Source organism: Perca flavescens, chromosome 9 (assembly GCF_004354835.1).
Source record: "Perca flavescens isolate YP-PL-M2 chromosome 9, PFLA_1.0, whole genome shotgun sequence".
NCBI lineage: Eukaryota > Metazoa > Chordata > Actinopteri > Perciformes > Percidae > Perca > Perca flavescens.
The window spans coordinates 14195036-14215243 of NC_041339.1; the positions used below are offsets into that span (position 1 = coordinate 14195036).

A 20208-nucleotide genomic window follows, 5' to 3' on the forward strand; every position below is an offset into this window, starting at 1 on the left:
CTTACCATGTCGTCAACTACTCTCTCTTCCATCTTTTCCTCACTCGCTCCCATCGCCCTGTCATGGTCACTCTCCTCCTCCTCAGCTTCTTGCCTGTCATGATGCTGTTTCTGTTTCTCCTCTGTATAGCCAGCCAGCCACCTCTCCTCCTTCCTCTACTTCAGGTATTGCTGATGTTGAAGCAGCTACTCCACAAGCCATAAAAGCCTTAAATCATTAAAAATAAGCTTGTCGTCCAGCTGGCCTGATCATACCCAAGGGTGTATAGTGTATTGTAGTGTGTGATGTATATTCTTCATGTTATGTCTGTCGTGTCTGATGTAAGGACCATTTGTTTGTATCACATGTCTGATGTCTTGTCATAAAGTGCCTTGTGATTGTGCCGCAAACCCAACTGCCCCACGGGGACAATAAAGTTATCTACTACTACTACTACAGCCCCAAACACGTCAGAAATTTTGGCACATTTTGAGGCATCCGCCTGTAGATTCTTAATATTTTTCTCCTGTAATTTCTCTGCACCTCCCTGGTTGTTTGTCCATTTTAACGTGGATGCTAAACTTCCAGCATAAGCATAACTATTACAGCTCGGGCCGGGAGTGGGGAAGGGGGTTCCTTTATTTGATTGGGTCAGGCCAGTGCAAATAAAGAAAATTAACCAATAGGCTGCTGTCAGTTCTTTATGGGCCGGCATGCCCAAAAAAAAGAAGGAAAAAAAAAGCTTAGAAATTATATCGGCAATTCAGCCCAAAAGTGCGTCAGCCCACCAGGAAAATGCCCGGTGTGCCAGATGACCAGTCCAGCCCTGAGCTGCATATTTTCAAATAAAATATTAAAGGGGACCTATTATTTATTGTTTTCAGGTCCATACTTGTATTTTGTGTTTCTACTAGAACATGTTTACATGCTCACGGACATGGGTCAATTTCAATGTGAATTTCACACAACCAGGGATGCTAACAACCGAGGTGGGACAAATTATGTCAATATCTGAATTGTCATGACCAGGGATCAACCCGTGTTGACTGGTTTGAATTGACAAAAGAGGGGCTGAACACAGGTCAGATAACCCTGACCTGGTTCATTGGTGTGAAAGAGGTATAAGACGCTCTGTTAAAGCGCCTGTCCCTTTAAGCCCCCCCTCCTAAAAAAAATCCAGTCTGCTTGGTCAGGGATTGGTCAGCGTTTCTAGATCTTCACATCTGTGCTTTGCTCTTGCTGTCTTTGTACCTTCCATTACAGCCAGCCTGTTGCTGAGCCAGGTACTGACTGCAACTTAGTATAAAAAAAAAACTACCAACAAAGGCATCTAAAGATAAACCTAGCCAACTAAACATATTCCAGCAGAAAAGTGATATGAAATTGGGGAGAAATTAACAATCAGCAGACAAGATTACAGCTTTCCCTGACATTAGCATGTAGCTACATGTGGCAGTGTATGTAATGTCAACACTGTAGTAGCATGCCTGCATGGAGCAGATGACCATATATAGAAAACTGGCTCGGTATGATGTCATACCAATTCAAGAGTGGAAAAAACTGTTGAAACCAGAGCAGTGTGAAATCTGAGGTTTTGGCTCACAGGGATTTCTTTTAAATATGTTTACCTCATAATTTGAAGCTCTGGCCACATTTGATATGAACATCCAACATTGTAACGTTATAGAAATGACGAAAAAGCATAATAGGTCTCCTTTAAAAGATTTGTGTACACACACTGGTTGTCTCTCCCTAGAATTGTACCATACAGTAGGCTACACAATTTAATCTCTAACATCAAGCAATATATGTGTATAAAACGTCACTATATTGTAGCTGCAGGATAAGATTTTCCTCAGACGAGTTTCTTTTGTTAAGAACTTACAAACGTATATATTAACCTTTGTAGTTTGAAGGATTATTGTAGAGCTGGTACTACTACCCATTTTTCTGCGGTCTCGTAATGCCACTTATTTCCATCTTTTCTATATACTGTCAGCTGTCCAAATATCAGCTCTGGACAACTTCTCTGACACTTGACCCCAGGCACACATCAGCACAGGAAATTATCAGTGACATCGCCCCGGCATAGATTAACTGTCTGATAATGAAGGTCTCTGTGAATTACATTAACTGGTTACCCAGAAACTAGGGGTGTCCCCGACTAAGGATTTACACATTCGAATCAGAATTGACGAATCTTTCTATAGTTGACTGATAGTCGAATCATCTGTGTGTGTGTGTGTGTGTGTGTGTGTGTGTGTGTGTGTGTGTGTGTGTGTGTGTGTGTGTGTGTGAATGGGTTGGGAGGGGCACAACACTAGTCAGCAGGAGGATAACATGTAAACCGCAGGCGCGTATGGACGCGTATTTCGCATCCGCCGCATGCATAACCGTCTCTATTTTGGGAACTGTGTATCCTGGCTCAAGTGTGCGCATTAATTCTTTATAACCTTCACCGTCCACAACATTCACTGGCCTCATTGTGAAGCGAAATAAACTCTGCAATTTTGTCTGGTATTTCTCTTTTCCTTTTCTTGGGCAATGGCGGTCTCAAATCTAGATTTCTTTGAGTTAGTTTTGGCGCAGCTCCGGTACTACTACTACTACTACTACTACTACTACTACTACTACTACTACTACTAGATGAACTGCTGTTGTCAGTCTGATACTGTGGGTGGATCTAGAAAAAGACTAACATATTTTAAGTCCCAACATATGATATTGCTATTCGTAAATTAAAAGCGCCATTATATATGAAAAAGTGAAACGTCTTTATTGGTAATAAACTTACCCGTTTTAAGTGGAAAGCCATGTTTGTTGATGACGAGTGGTAGGACATGAGCTGTTGGCACAACTTGCATTTTACTTTTTTTGTATCATCTTTTACCATTTGAAAGTGCATCCACACTTTAGATTTTCATTTTACAGACATTGTTAAGTAACGTTAATCTCCTCGTCTGATGCTCCTCGTCTGTCGCGGATCAGGGAAAGTGAAACTTAAATCTTTCACAGGGGTGGTTGGATTTACACACACACACACGTAAAACATATTTATTGAACTTTTCTTTCTTTCTTTTCACGTTTTTTTTTTTACAGCATTATCATAATTAAAGGCTGTATATAACTTAATATAACCGTACAAAACCAGTAGTTCTGTGTGAAATTAGACATTGAGCACCCCCATATTGCCAAAATGGTATGATCCTCGTTTCATAATAACACCCGCAAAGATCCGACTGTGAGATTGGTGGTCGAATCAGGCTCCGCATATCGATGCATCGAATCTTCGACTATTCAGGGTCACCCCTACCAGAAACACATAGGCTACAATTGATCTTAGCGAGTGTGCCTTCAATTCACGTTATTCATTCATAAAGTAAGCATAATCGGTTTGCAACAGTTTATAGTAAGGGCGTATTACTCAATATGAGTGACTAGTTTGTGAATCAGACAAAGAGTTCTTGCACGAGTTAATAAAATATGCAGACACCAGACATTTGTGTAGCTCTACACGGATAAGGAAATGAGTCATACATTAGTCTGTGGTTGTGACTTAATATCTTTGCACATAATGATTTAGCATTGATTAATTGTGTGAACTAGATTTAATTTAGGTATGAATTAAATGGTGGGATTAAACGGGCCACGTGTGCAGTTTCCGAGCACAGAAACTGATCAGCCAGTATGAATCTACCTTAGAGCAGGTTACATTTATTGTTCACAAGCATGGAGATTTGCCTTTGGCTTCTTCTTCCAGTACAATAATGTAATACAATACAGATAAAAACACAATGTATGAATAAAGTAATTGCCGTAAGAAATATACTGTATTTCCTGGCCAGAAGATATGACACTACAAGCTTTTGTTCTCTCTTTATTCTCTTCATCTATAGGTGTGGTGTTGTTGTTGCCACATCACATTGTGTGGCAAACTACTGCAGACAGACACTTTGTTGACTCATCTAAAACCATAAGGATGATAAGGTAAATCAAGTTAATTGCTTTGTGCCCATTCAAGTAAATTAATGAGGATGGGGTTCTTGATATGCCATTTATTAATTTGTGCACTTAATTTGTGGTCATTTTTGTGCAAAGTGAATGTTTGCAGCCTTTAAAAAAATAGCATGAAAAACGTTTAGCATGATCCAGATCTGTGGGTGAAGATCTGGCTCATGTAGAACCGTTTTAATTAGAAAAAAACAACTAAGAGCTGCAAACAGCACAACAGAAAGTACATATTTCTCTCTTGTTTGTCTGTTTAAATTACCTCCGTGTTGTAAGCTGTGTAAACAGACTGGCCTTGGTAAAACAGGCTGTCAGATCTAGCTTGACAGTCTGACAAATTAACTTTCACTAAGCAAGTATCCAAGGATGAACCAAATACAAGTCATTACCAAAATAAATAAATCACAACTGTCTCAACAACAGTTGTGCCAGAAATAGCATCAGCATTCCGCCATTTTTGGAGAATTTCTCCATAGACAGTTGGTGCAGCAGTTTCTTGCTCATGTTTTGTTGAAAAAGATCAAATTACCCCTGACAGCAGTTTTTTTTTTTTTTTACCAAGGCAGGAATTGTAGCCTACAAAAAAGCAGTTAGCTGGTGTAACTGGCTTGGATGGAGAAATCTAAATACATTCTGAAGGCACAGATGTCTAAAAGTCACTTCAATTAATTCTGCCTTTAATCACTATGTCTAAGTGTAGGCAGGGTGAGTACTGTAAAATGTTAACAGAGCAGACACCTCTCTGTAATTAGGAAGCATTTTAAAACAGCTTTGGATCCAGTCACCTTATGAGGAGACACCCCAGGTAAAACCATACATTTTTCAATTTTGAGTTTTTGGGCTATTATACTTCCAAAGCATGTCTTCTTTCAGACTACTGGGAAAGAAACATCCAAAATACACATTTAGGTGTTTATCTTACTACACCTTGTGTAATTACACCTGCAAATTTCTCCTAAATTCAGCAAAAGTTAGGATTAGATAATGCCTCATTTGCAAATTTGAACATACAATTTCATAAAATTTTTAATCCAAATGTGTAATATGTGTCTTAATGTAAGTAAATAACTGGGTAAGTTTTATGTTGATATCTGTTAGTTATTTTTTTTTACCCTATCACCTGTAATGTCTTGCAAAATGTGTGATATTTCATAATCCATATCTTTAAAGGAACATGCCGACTTATTGGGAATTTAGCTTATTCACTGTAACCCCCAAAGTTAGACAAGTCAATACATACCCTTCTCATCTCCATGCGTGCTGTAAGGCTGTCTGACGGCTCCAACGGCATCAGGCCAGCACAGAACATGCAGGTGAATGGTTCCAGTAATCCTACTGCTCCGAATAAGTGACAAAATAACTCCAACATGTTCCTATTTACATGTTGTGATTTATAGAGTCACAGCGTGTACAAAAAACAACGTAACATGAGACACAGCCATCTTCTAACTGTAAACAAACCGGGAACTATATTCTCAGGTGGAAGAATATAGTACTTGGGCGGAGTGATATTCTTGCAGCAAGCCTGTCTGAGAATATAGTTCCCGGTTTGTTTACTGTTAGAAGATGGCTGTGTCTCATGTTACGTTGTTTTTTGTACACGCTGTGACTATACAAATCACAACATGTAAATAGGAAAATGTTGGCGTTATTTTGTCACTTTTGTCCCAATTCGGAGCAGTAGTAGTTGGAACCAGTTACCTGCAGGATCTGTGCTGGGCTAAGCTAATGTTGGAACTGTCAGACAGTGTTACAGCACGCACGAAGATGAGAAGGGTATGTATCGACTTGTCTTACTCTGGGGGTTACGGTGAATAAGCTAAATTCCCAATAAGTCGGCATGTTCCTTTAAAGGCCGTTTTTTCGAAATGGGTTTTTCTCATACTCTGAGTCAGAAATCTTCACTTCAGTAACACTTACATGCACCAAACCTTCCAGTTTCACTCCTATCTATATTCTGAAGGTTTTTACAGAGGGGTTTGTTCAGGTATCATTCATAGCCTAATTTATGTAACATTTTATTACCTAAAAACTGAATTACTGAATTTTTTATGACTGTTGACACCATATTCTGATTTATGCAGTGATAAAAGGAGATATCCAAAATCCCCTCTGTAAAACCCTTTGACTCTAATATGTCAACAAAATAAAAGAATTTGGAACCTGGTTTTATCCAATGTTCAGATTTCTGCTCCGGAAGTGAATGCAAATCAGCGCATGTTTAACAAGATAATGCTTAATTTCCATTTATAAACATAAAATTCCAGAAAAATATTTGTATGGTAATTTCTTATAATATAATAATTTGTTCTTTTCACCTGCAGTGTCTCCCCTTATGAAGATTTTTGGCAATTTAGATGTTATGTATAGTGTTGTAATGTAACCAAGTACAAATACTGTACTTAAGTAGAATTTTCACGTGTCTGTACTTTACTTTGTTATTTATATTTCCGGAAACTTTTACTTTTACTCCACTACATTTCCTAAATAAAATGTATACTTTTACTCCACTACATTTCCCCTAAGCATCTTAGTTACTCGTTACTACAAAATAAAATCAGAAGAAATTTGTTACATTGGAAAAAAGCAGGTTTGGCAAATCATTGCTCCAAAATTGCCAAGATAATGCACTTGCCATTCCAGTTAGTGACGTTAATGCCTGTTTTTTGCCAAGCGGTAAAAAACAAAACAAACATAGGCCAAATCTAAAGAAGAGGAGGAGGAAGCATAATGCCTGACAGTGTCATGGAAGCACCTGGTGCAGGCTCTGCCGCCAACATAACAGATGATGACCACCCCGACGACAACGTTACACACCTTTGGCTATGAAGTTCATAATCAAAGTTTTTTTTTACTTTTACTTCCAATACTTAAGTACATTTAATATCAGAACATTACTTTTGATACTTAAGTACAGTAAATATCAGATACTTTTCCTCAAGTAATATTCTAAAAGGAGACTTTAACTTCTACCAAAGTCATTGTCTGGCAAGATACATGTACTTTTACTCAAGTATTGCTTTCAAGTACTTTATACAAGACTGGTAATGTATAATTGGTACACTATTAAACACAAACACTATTTATAGCTCTTCCCTCCTAAGCAGAGTAATATATATTTGAACTGGTTGGTATAACATTAATAATAATAATAAATTAAAGCTGCAACCAGCGATGACGGGCCCTCGCTTCTTGCCCCGGGGGGTACTGGGAAATGCAACATCACATGTAGACCAAGACAAGTTTCATGTAAATCGCAAAACTTTTGCCAAAATAGAACCGTTCATGTTTCCACACCCACCTACTGGAAGTTGTTCCTCCATAACTTGCGCATTGTGTTAGCTATCAAAATTCTTTTGATAACTTTTAGTCATGAGGGTCAACCGAGTCTATATCCAAGTTTTCGTGCAGATTGGACTCACGGCCCAGGAGGAGTAAGACAAAGTATGTTTCCCATATATCGCGATGTGAATAATTAATAAAAAAAAATTCTAACAGCGCCATCTAATGGCCGATGCACTATAAATTTGGCGTGGATGCTCAAACCCCTATACGGAACAACTTTGTCATATTTGGTGTCAATCGGGAATAAATCTTGTTAAAAATACGCAACTTCCTGTTTCAACAGCCCCCTGCAGGAAGTTGGTCCTCTGTAACTTGCGCATTGTGTTATCTATCGAAATTCTTTTGATATATTTTTGTCATGAGGGTCCAATATGGGTATTACATCTGGTGAAGATCGGAGCAACTATGTCAAAGTTAAGGCCTTCTACGCATTAGGGGACGCTATGGAGCCCGCTTACAGGTATGGGCCAAATCGCTGTACAGTCTCGCAAAGCTCCCAGGTGTTTATGTGGGCGCCAATTTTTGTGAGTTTTCGTATATATTGAGGCCGTCAAAAATGTGCCCAAGGGCTAAAACCAATTAGGGGAGCAACCATACCACTCCCAGGCCTAAATGTGTATTTAGATGAAAGAGTTTAATATTCTGAAAATGGCTGCAAAATTTTGAGATTTTTCGTGCATCCTAAAGTCCTCAAACAAGTATTTGTATAATGAAGATTTTTGCACGAAAACCAAGATTTGGGAATTTTTGAATTTTGTAATTTTTTCTAAAAATAGCTCCATGGAGTTCAAGATGAGACCTATGTTCCCTCAAAAGTTGGTTTATTAACTTCTTACTTTTTTCGGAATTAAGGCGCACGTTAGGGGGCGCTATGGAGCCTCCTGGCAACACCCAAGGCCAAGCACTACAGGACTTTGCAATTTTCACCAGTTGTGACATGTGTGCAATTTTTTGTGAGTTTTCGTGCATGCTAACGTCCTCAAAAATGCGACAAAGGACTCGGAAAAATAATAATCTGATGAAAAACAATAAGTTCCTTCGCACTTTCAGTGCAAGGCACCGTTGGCAAGGCACCGTTGGGGCCTTGCACTTTCGTGCACGGGCCCTAATGAGACTCCTGCAATTTTAGTTCCTGAAAGGCTGATTTGATTTGTATCAACATGTCAAAAGTGTGTAACGTCTATCTGCAACTTATACATTTTTTTTTTCCTTCTCCCAGTTCCTAATGGGATTTGGAAGGGGTAGGGTTGACCATAGTTGTAATCTACTGGTTCTTCAATTTAGTAAGGCACCTGCTATTTATTGCAATGTTACACCAATTTATGTGGGCTATTATTTATAATTATTGCCCATTTAAAGATGATCTGGTAAGTAGACCACCCAGATAAGCATGGTTAAGCAGCATGGTGGCCCAATGGTTAGCACTGTGGCCTCACAGCAAGAAGGTTCTGTGTTCGAATCCAGGTCGTTCTGGGGCCTTTCTGTGTGGAGTTTGCATGTTCTCCCCATGTTTGCGTGGGTTTCCTCCGGGTGCTCCGGTTTCCCCCACCATCAAAAACATGTACTAGGTTCTCCAGTCAGTGCCCTTGATCAAGGAACTGGCTCAGATCTGGAGTTGGTCCCTGGGCGCTGATATTGGCTGCTCACTTGAGGGATGGGTTAAACGCACACGTAAACTACATGTACGTGTATGTGACAAATAAAGTACCTTTAGATAGAGGAATTAAGTTTTCCTGTGGGCAAATTAATCATTACATACAAAACAGACTATACCTCAGTCCAGTCAGCTCAGATGCAGCACAATAAGCATTTGGAGGGTATAGTTGGTGGTAGTCTATATCCACGATTTTCCACATCCGGGATTACTCAGGTGATGCCGGAAATTCCTGCAGTATGTCTTTACAGCCGGATGTCAGTTACTTTCCGCTTTTCTTTGTGTTGGATTTATGAGGACTATGGTTAACTGCTCCTCAGATCTCTGCAGGATAAATCCAGACAGGTAGCTAGACTATCTGTCCAATCTGAGTTTTTTTTTGAACGTACACGTGTTCCACCAAAAGAAGTTCCTTCCCGAGGCTATTTTTCAGCGGCACCGTGGCTCCATCCGGTGCTTAGCACCTCCCAAGACAATTTTGATTGGTTTAAAGAAATGCCAATAAACCAGAGTTTTTCTCCCATCCCAGAATGCTGTGTGAACTAGCCAGACCCTCGTCTGCAGCGCTGTGGAGGGAGGTCTGGCAATGTGAGACTAAGTGAGGGGTGGTGAGGGTGAGTCAACACACAAACACACACACCGTGCAAAAAAATAAAGGCTTCCTTAACCGGGCACTGTGTCACAGCTGGTGGTGGCTCCACTTGACACCAAGATTGAAACTAAAAAAGCTTCATAAATAACAAATGGAGCAGTAACACTTTATAATAATGGTACATGAATTATCATGAATTCATGCATGACTTAATGCATGAAAAAGCATGAATTCATCCATGTAGTACTTCATGAACTATCAGTAACGTACAAGGATTAATAGTATATCATGCATGACTTAATGCAGGAACAATATGTTAATTAATTCATAAATTAAGGTATTTGAATCATCATGACTTCTGATTTATTAATGATGTTCATGTCTTCATGTCCTTCAGCGACTATGGAAAATCATCAAGTTCATCTGGAGGAGGGGAAAAGTGGTGCAGCAGTGGAGACATGCAGAGGGTTTTTGAATTCCTAAGGAGGAGGACTCAAGCAACATTGAGCAGTTCAGGGTCATCTCACTGCTCAGTGTGGAGGGAAAGATATTTTTCAGGATCGTCGCCCGACACATGACGGAGTTCCTGCTACAGAATGAGTACATTGACATCGCTGTACAGAAAGGTGGGATCGCGAAAGTACCAGGCTGCATTGTGCATAAAGGAGTTATCACCCAGCTAATCCAGGAGGCTCAAGAAGGCGACGGCGATCAGGCAGTGCTGTGGCTCTACCTTGTCAACGCCTATGGGTCAATACCACTCAAGCTGGTGGAAAACTCATTGACTCTACACCATGTTCCAGACAAAATCACGGACCTCTTTCTGAACTATTCTGTTTCAATTTGAGACCTCTGGATTAACAACATCATTTCATAGGCTGGAAAAAGGAATAATCGCTGGGTACACTATCTCAGTGATCTTGTTCGCCTTAGCCATGAATATGCTAGTTAAGTCAGCAGAAGTGGATTGCAAAGGCCAACTTACCCGATGTGTGACCACAAGATCCATACTGGGCTGCAGATGGATCCTCCAAGGCCCCAAACACCTCATCAGGTGGGACAGAATGGACTTTAAACCAGCTAAGTCCCGATCCCTTGTTGTGAGAAAGGGAAACATAACCGACAAGTTCCGTTTCTCCCTGGTAGGAGTCCAAATTCCATCAATCACGAGAAGCCAGTTAAGAGCCTAAGAAAAGTCTTTAACAGCACATTTAGGGACACAGCCACACTTCAAAGAGTTGAAAGAAAAAGTTGCACGCCTGGATTGCTGCAGTGGACAAGTCAGGGCTGCAAGCCTGGATTTACTAGCATGGCATTCTGCTGCGACTTCTCTGGCCACTGCTGGTTTACTACGTCCCCCTAACCTCCGTCAACTCACCACCTCCTGCGAAAAAATTTAAAATAAAACCCAAACAGTTTAAAAAAAAAACAGAGTGTGGTCAGGCATGTTTTTTAAAATTTTATTTTATATAACTTTATTTTAGGCGTTTTCAATATACAGGTCAGGCATGTTTTTAAGATGATAATTAAGAGGCTAAAGAAAAGGAATTAGTCTTTAGACAGGTATTAAAGGGCAACAATTATATAGCTTTTTCAGGATTATACTTGAATTTTGTGTTTGTTCTAGAACATGTTTACCTGCTTTAATGTTAAAAATAAAAAACTAGGGCTGTCAAACGATTACATTTTTTAATTGCGATTAATCGCTGAATTTCTATAGTTAATCGCGATTAATCTCATGTTTTATCACACGATAAACATATTAACAATGGAAAGCAATTCTTACCAGTGTATCTTGACGGGGAATCAAAATAATGCAAAGAAAGTTATTTTATGATGTTGACTTTAAGATTTGTATTAGTTTTTATTTATTTAGTTTCAGTTATTTCAGTGTTCTGAGACCATATCTTATGGTGATATTGCCCTTGAAATAAATTTGAATTGAATTTACTGTAAACAAAAGAAGAAAAAAGAAAAAAAAAGAAGGGTACTAAACAACAGTCAGGAACTTGTTTATTGTTAAGGCCATGGTCAAAATTAAAGATTTAATAATAGTGTAATAACTATAACAATTACTTATTTCACCAGTAAATTGCTGTTAAAAGACAAAAACAACCACCAGATGGGAAAATGGTATTTTACAATTACTTTGAATGCACCACGAGGCTACCTGTTTTAAGTGAACGCACCGTCTGTGTTGTTTAATTCCGACAAAGGCAGCTGTTGCGCTGCAGAGCAGACTGTTATGTCCTGGTGTTGGAATCCTCTACAGTGAAATACAGTCACACTTTACACTGTTTAACGTTAGCTGTCAGTATTTTAACTGTGTTTAATCCAGCTGCTAGCTAAAGGTAGGCTAACGTTACTTGCTGTCAGGTGTAGTGTAAAGTCAGGCACTGAAATGAGGCACCGAAATTTTCGTTCTTATTTGGTCTCGTTACTATATATAGTGTGCAGTAACTTCTAAATAATTGTGATTACTCACTGACGTCCAGTGATCACCGGTTGATGAGACAGTGTTTGCACTTTGGTTTCAATAACAGGTCGGCGAGTATCCATCCATCCATCTTCGTCCACTTATCCGGTGTCGGGTCGCGGGGGGAGCAGCTCCAGCAGGGGACCCCAAACTTCCCTTTCCCGAGCAACATTAACCAGTTCCGACTGGGGGATCCCGAGGCGTTCCCAGGCCAGGTTGGAGATATAATCCCTCCACCTAGTCCTGGGTCTTCCCCGAGGCCTCCTCCCAGCTGGACGTGCCTGGAACACCTCCCTAGGGAGGCACCCAGGGGGCATCCTTACCAGATGCCCGAACCACCTTAACTGGCTCCTTTCGACACGAAGGAGCAGCGGCTCTACTCCGAGCTCCTCATGGATGACTGAGCTTCTCACCCTATCTCTAAGGGAGACGCCAGCCACCCTCCTGAGGAAACCCATTTCGGCCGTTTGTACCCTGGATCTCGTTCTTTCGGTCATGACCCAGCCTTCATGACCATAGGTGAGGGTAGGAACGAAAACTGACCGGTAGATCGAGAGCTTTGCCTTCTGGCTCAGCTCTCTTTTCGTCACAACGGTGTGATAAATTGAATGTAATACCGCACCCGCTGCGCCGATTCTCGACCAATCTCCCGCTCCATTGTCCCCTCACTCGCGAACAAAACCCCAAGGTACTTGAACTCCTTCACTTGGGGTAAGGACTCATTCCCTACCTGGAGTAGGCACTCCATTGGTTTCCTGCTGAGAACCATGGCCTCAGATTTAGAGGTGCTGATCCTCATCCCAACTGCTTCACACTCGGCTGCAAACCGATCTAGTGAGTGCTGAAGGTCACAGGCCGATGATGCCATCAGGACCACATTATCTGCAAAGAGCAGCAATGAGATCCCCAGCCCACCGAACTGCAACCCCTCTCCACCCCGACTACGCCTTGATATCCTGTCCATAAATGTTACAAACAGGATTGGTGACAAAGCGCAGCCCTGGCGGAGGCCAACCCTCACCTGAAACGAGTCTGACTTACTGCCGAGAACCCGGACACAGCTCTCGTTTTGGTTGTACAGAGATTGGATGGGAGAGACACCCTCACCCCATACTCCCGCAGCACCTCCCACAGTATCTCCCGGGGGACCCGGTCATACGCCTTTTCCAGATCCACAAAACACATGTAGACCGGTTGGGCATACTCCCAGGCTCCCTCCAGGATCCTTGCAATCTGGTCCGTTGTTCCACGACCAGGACGGAATCCGCATTGTTCCTCCTCAACCCGAGGTTGGACTATCGGCCGAACCCTCCTTTCCAGCACCTTGGAGTAGACTTTACCAGGGAGGCTGAGAAGTGTGATACCCCTGTAATTGGCACACACCCTTTGGTCCCCCTTTTTAAAAAGGGGAACCACCACCCCGGTCTGCCACTCCTTTGGCACCGTCCCAGACTTCCACGCAATGTTGAAGAGGCGTGTCAACCAGGACAGCCCCTCCACACCCAGAGCCTTGAGCATTTCTGGATGGATCTCATCAATCCCTGGGGCTTTGCCTCTGTGGAGTTGTTTGACTACATCAGTGACCTCCGCCTGGGAAATTGACAATGATCCCCCATCATCCTCCAGCTCTGCCTCTAACATAGAGGGCGTATTAGTCGGATTCAGGAGTTCCTCAAAGTGCTCCTTCCACCGCCCTATTACCTCCTCAGTTGAGGTCAACAGTGTCCCATCCTTACTGTACACAGCTTGGTTCCCCGCTTCCCCCTCCTGAGGTGGCGAACAGTTTTCCAGAAGCACCTTGGTGCCGACCGAAAGTCCTTTTCCATGTCTTCTCCAAACTTCTCCCACACCCGCTGCTTTGCCTCTTTCACGGCAGAGGCTGCAGCCCTTCGGGCCCTTCGGTACCCTGCAACCGCCTCCGGAGTCCTGTGGGATAACATATCCCGGAAAGACTCCTTCTTCAGTTGGACGGCTTCCCTGACCACCGTTGTCCACCACGGTGTTCGTAGGTTACCGCCCCTTGAGGCACCTAAGACCCTAAGACCACAGCTCCTCGCCGCAGCTTCAGCAAGGGAAACTTTGAACATTGTCCACTCGGGTTCAATGCCCCCAGCCTCCACATGCACGAAAAGCTCCGCCGGAGGTGTGAGTTGAAAGTCTGTCGGACAGGGGCCTCCTCCAGACTTTCCCAATTTACCCGCACTACCCGTTTGGGCTTACCAGGTCTGTCCAGAGTCTTCCCCCACCCCCTGACCCAACTCACCACCAGATGGTGATCAGTTGACAGCTCCGCCCCTCTCTTCACCCAAGTGTCCAAAACACACGGCCTCAGATCAGATGAAACGATTATAAAATCGATCATTGACCTTTGGTCTAGGGTGCTCTGGTACCAAGTACACTTATGAGCATCCCTATGTTCAAACATGATATTTGTTATAGACAATCCATGACTAGCACAGAAGTCCAACAACAAACAACCACTCTGGTTTAGATCAGGGAGGCCGTTCCTCCCAATCACGCCTCTCCATGTGTCTCCATCATTGCCCACGTGCGCTTTGAACAATGGAGTCCCCCACTGGAGCCCCATACAGGACTCCAGTCAAGGTCTCCAAGAAGGCCGAATGCTCCGAACTCCTGTTTGGTGCATATGCACAAACAACAGTCAGAGTTTTCCCCCCCACAACCGGCAGGCGTAGGGAGGCAACCCTCTCGTCCCACCGGGGTAAACTCCAACGTGGGGCGCCAGCCGGGGCTTGTGAGTATCCCCACACCCGCCCGGCGCCTCACACCCTGGGCAACTCCGGAGAAGAAAAGAGTCCAACCCCTATCCAGGAGTATGGTTCCAGAACCGAGACTATGCGTAGAGGTAAGCCCCACCAGATCTAACCGGTAGCGCTCCACCTCCCGCACCAGTTCCGGCTCCTTCCCCCACAGAGAGGGGACGTTCCACGTCCCCAGAGCCAGCGTCTGCTGCCCGGGTCTGGTCCGTCGAGGCCCCTGACCTTCACTGCCACCCGTGTGACAACGCACCCGACCCCAGTGGTGATTCGGCGAGTACCACTCTCCAAAATAGTGCTTTCCTGAGCCCACTAGCATCAACCTGAGTCACGTTAATGCCGTGTTCTATTTACCTCGGAACTTGGAAGCCCGAACTGGGAATGACGTCATACCCGAGTTGAATGCGTTCTATTTAAAAGTCGGATTTTCATTGTTTCCATTAGCTCTAGCCCGGTTAGCTATTGTTAGCAACCAGATGATAGCAATGCATTACGCCGTTTTTTTTGCATGCAAACAGCGTAACAACATAAGTTCTTATAACTTTATGTTACTGCAGCTTTCAAAACTGTTGATACAGGGGGCAGCCATGTTGGATTTTGAACTCGGGCTACTGCGAGGTTGTACAAGTTCCGAGCTCATAAATACAAGGTCAGGGGGCGTGTTTCTGACTTTGACCTCGTTAAATAAGAGTTCCGAGGTAAATAGAACGCGGCATAACTCTACTATGCTTAGCTCGTAGGTGGTAGCTCAAGCTTGACGTGCTTCGGTGATATTTTAATTTGGCTTTACACAATGTGGATATGGCTTTTGACTTGTCTACGAGCCGTCCTGGAGTTTTGGAAAATAAAAAGCGCCATTCAGAATTGTGTTACTGTTGCATTTCTCCATCATGCCTGCAGCCTGCAGCAGTAGGATGTGTTAGGAGCAGTGTTGGGGAACTTCCTTTGAAAAAGTAGTGTTTGCTCGTTACTCGTTACTTCTTAAAAAAGTAATCTGTTACTTTACTTAGTTACCCCCTATGGAAAGTAACTTTTTACTTTACTCGTTACTTTTACGTTACTTTTAAAAGCAGTTGTCTCTGGCAGAGACTGAAGTTAATTATACAAAACCTATCTTTGACCATAAAGCCAATCTATGATTTATCAGTGAAGTGTCTGAACTACTCTGAATCTATTCACACCTGACTAAGCTTCCTGGCTGGCAGGATTCTACTTCACAGTACGCACAAAAACTGCCCACCCGCTAGTAGGCTCCCACTCACACAAATACATAGTTTACGTAGTGAGTGAACAAGAGAGAGATTGATTCATTTTATTTATTTTTTTGTACAAACGTTAACGTTACACACACACACACACACACACACAGAAACACCTTCACGCATACATTCTCACGCAATGTTTATACTTTCACACATCAAAATAAAGCGGTTATATCTGTGGCGAATTTTCAGGCTTAGGCCTACTCCATTACAGATTTGAGTGCTTAGAACATTAAACTAAGAATGCTGTCAGTGCTTGCGGAGGTTTAAGGGTTGTTAAGGTGTCAAGAACTGGGTCGCAACGTATTAAAACAGTGCAGATTATTTTTTTCGTCCAGTCATATCTTTTTAGTTTGCTCAAAAACGTACAGGGGGGATTTCATACGGACAAGATAAGTGATTTCAAAAAACTTAAGGTAAGAGGGTAATACCCCCAGTAATATTTGTTATAGTCTGTGGACAACTGTTTCTACCGTTATTCTGAAGTCTACATGGCCTTCGCTGTTTGGAAATATAACATCAGCTTCAACAAGGTGGCACAGCATGTTTTTGTTGATGCCAGTTTCAAGCCAACAAGAACTGAAGGGGAATTTATTTTGATTACAACTGTGGTTTTTGCAGCACATCATGTGGAAGCATGTACATTATAATTTGAACAGAAAACCAACCACAGCTAGTTATTATAACAAGCTGCAAAGTAAATCAGTTCTGAGCCAGAAAACATTTTATGTCTGTGTCAGGGATTTATAAATGTTGCAGCTTGTTTGTAATGAAATTTTATTTTTGATATATTTACTTCTAGTGATTGAGCTGAGAATTCCTGCATAACTCCATTCACTCTTCTGAATGAAAAAAACAACTTCATGATTAGGAGCAAATACAAATCTTCACAATTCTCTCTCTTTGATCGTATTTATAATCAAAGTCTTTTATAAATAAAGTAAATATAAGCATAAATTAAAAAAGTGCAATATAGTGCAATATAGCCTACATAATATTATTATTAACAGTAATAGTATAGTACTTGCAGTAGTAGTATTTGCAATAACATCTTTATTTTCAGTGTGTTCCTTTTAACAACGCAGTTTATTGTCATGGTGTATTATAACAGACGCTCCCGACCTCGTTTCGTTTCTCTTTTAAAAAGTTGCAACTGCTGGGGAATTTGTGAAAAGCACATCTGATACACTATATCACTATATACATTACACGGAATGCGCAAGTCACAGCGCAGTATGCTGCTCTTTTCCAAAAGCCTCCAGTAACATTGAGCGTTTTCATCAGATGTGTAAAGTGAGAACATCAAACCCAGCACAGTGTGTGATAATCTGAAGTCGGAATCCAGCACATGCAGGCGTCCTCCTTACATCTTTACATATTTTACGCGCACCATTGTTTCCACGTCTTTAAGCGGTCCAATAATCTGACTGGTGGAGGAGATGAGCGTCGACCGCGCGACTGAGCGCTGCGCGTTCCCGTGGAACCTATAAACCGACGTGGCGCGCAGAGCTGAGTAGTCGTGGAGAGAGGAGAGGAGGATACTCGTGGCAGTGGATGGCATATTCACTGCAGTGGGAGATAACCTGACACAGATACATCAGGAATGCTCAAAATGCCATCACCGCAAACTTTTTTTATCTCTCTTTTGTAACACATAGCTGTCCAACTTTGATGTCCAAGGTAACATGTGAGCAAGAGAGTCCAGCCATGCAGCTGAATGAGACTGGAGTTCTAACACTGGCTCCAGAGCCATGTGAGCAGCAGATACTACTGGAGGACAACACTGGAAACCCTAGCGGCGGTTCCACCAGCAACCTGTCGCTGCACTGCTGGCTGCAGCTCCTCACCAAGGAATCTATCATGGATTTTCCAGGAGACAACGCCAGTTTAGTGGTGCGTGTGATGATAGCGTGTGTCTACTCCATAGTCTGTGCACTCGGGCTGGTAGGAAACTCACTGGCTCTGTATCTGCTGCACTCACGTTACAGGCAGAAGCAATCGTCCATCAACTGCTTTGTGATGGGACTGGCTATCACAGACCTCCAGTTTGTTCTGACTTTACCTTTCTGGGCGGTGGACACAGCCCTGGACTTCCGATGGCCGTTTGGCCGTGTGATGTGCAAAATCATCAGCTCTGTCACCACCATGAACATGTATGCCAGCGTATACTTCCTCACCGCTATGAGCGTGGCACGTTATTACTCTATCTGCTCCGCGCTGAAGATGCACAGCCGACGGGCGGCAGCCACTAGAGCCAAGTGGACCAGCCTGGGCATATGGGCTGTCTCTCTGCTGGCCACTCTGCCTCATGCCATCTACTCTAGCAGCGTCCAGGTGTCAGATGAGGAGCTGTGCCTGGTGCGCTTCCCGGACTCAGGCAACTGGGATCCACAGTTTCTTTTGGGACTCTACCAGCTGCAAAAGGTCCTGCTGGGCTTCCTTATTCCTCTGATCATAATTACTGTCTGCTACCTGCTCCTAGTCCGCCTAATCCTCAGCCGACGAATCACAGGAGCAGGGGGCCCAGAGGTTGAGCAGGGCCGGCAAAAGCGTCGCTCCAAAGTGACCAAATCCATTGTCATCGTGGTTTTGTCTTTCTTTCTGTGCTGGCTTCCCAATCAGGCCCTGACACTGTGGGGAGTGCTAATAAAGTTTGACCTTGTTCCCTTCAGCAAGGCCTTCTACAATGCGCAGGCTTACGCCTTCCCCCTGACTGTGTGTTTGGCACACACCAACAGCTGCCTCAACCCCGTGCTCTACTGCTTGATTCGCCAAGAGTTTCGGGCAGGACTCAAGGAACTTCTCCTTAACGCCACGCCATCCTTCAGCAGCCTGACTCATCTGCTGCATCGCAGGGCCAAAGTGGCTGAGGCACCGCCTGCGCTGGTGCTGGTCCAGATGGATGTCTGATGTGGATGACTAAGGCGCACTGTGGCAGAGGATCTGAAGGAGTGAATGACTAACTCACAAAGTAAATAAGTGAAAATTGCCTATCGATCTGGAGTTATCTCAACCCTGTCACCAAATCCCTTTGGTTTTTGAAAACAACATAATCATAACGGACTACCCGGTGGGATGTGCCCCACTTTCACTGCGTGCTCCAGTATTCACTCGGCAAATTTTTTTTTGACTTGTTATACACTGACTCTCTTGCGCGGCACAGTATCTGTCTCTCTCTTTCTCTGCCTCCGACAGGCAATCCGTGTACTGCTCTCTGGTAATGTGTCTGTATAGATGTCAATCATAAATGAGATTTAAATAGTTGCAGCCCTCAGACACTCTGAAATTAGCTCAACCCCGAATGACATTTGCCACGGCACTGGCATCAAGAGTGGGATCAACCATTCTGTACGCTCACAGTGAATGAGAACTTCTCTGATCAAACTCTCAGACTGTGAATTGACAAGGGATTTACTCCCAGAAAACAAGAGGAATCATGACCAAGATGTTAATATTATTATAATTAATAGAATATGAATAATGAGGGCGTTCCCAGTGCTGTGTTTATATTTGTTCTATGGTGCAATGGTGTACATTGCACCATACAGTAAAAGCAGATTGGGAATAAAATGAAACCTAACCAAATTATTTAAAAAGTAGGCTCATATTGAATAGTAGTATTTACTATGTCTAAAAAACAATAAAAGAGCCAAGTCATTGAAAAGCTTAACAGTATGTGTTTGTTAAAAATTGAGAAAATGGCAAGGTCAAACACTGTACAACATGTGTGCAATTTATTCAGGAGCAAAAAATAGCACAATAGTTACTTGCTGCATTGTCTTGTGGAAAAGGTTCCTACTTGAACTTGTGAAAAAATAAAAGGCAAAGAAATTGATACAAGCTACAAGCACTTAAATCAAATTCCTGTTGACAGCATGACATAATATGTCAAAGGGTTCAGTAGAAGGAGTGTATAGTTAGTGAGATGAGTCCTGAGGATCAGTTCAGGTGATTCAGATGAGATTCATACCCCTGTGCAATGACTTTTACGCTGCTCGCATGTGAGCTGAGCTCATATACTACATTGCATACACACATATACAATGGAAACATGTATGCTCACTATTTCCTACACTCACACATGCAAAATATATATATATCTGGGTGCAGTTGTA

General features: G+C 42.7%; 1 protein-coding gene across 1 annotated transcript; it reads left to right on the top strand.

Moving 5' to 3' along the window:
* The first annotated feature begins 10152 nt into the window (after nt 1-10152).
* Nucleotides 10153-19003, top strand: rxfp3.2b (relaxin family peptide receptor 3.2b). Its single transcript, XM_028587689.1, has 3 exons — nt 10153-10328; nt 10600-10720; nt 17774-19003. The coding sequence occupies exons 1-3, from the start codon at nt 10153-10155 to the stop codon at nt 19001-19003; spliced, it is 1527 nt and encodes a 508-aa protein (XP_028443490.1).
* Nucleotides 19004-20208: the final 1205 nt, after the last annotated feature.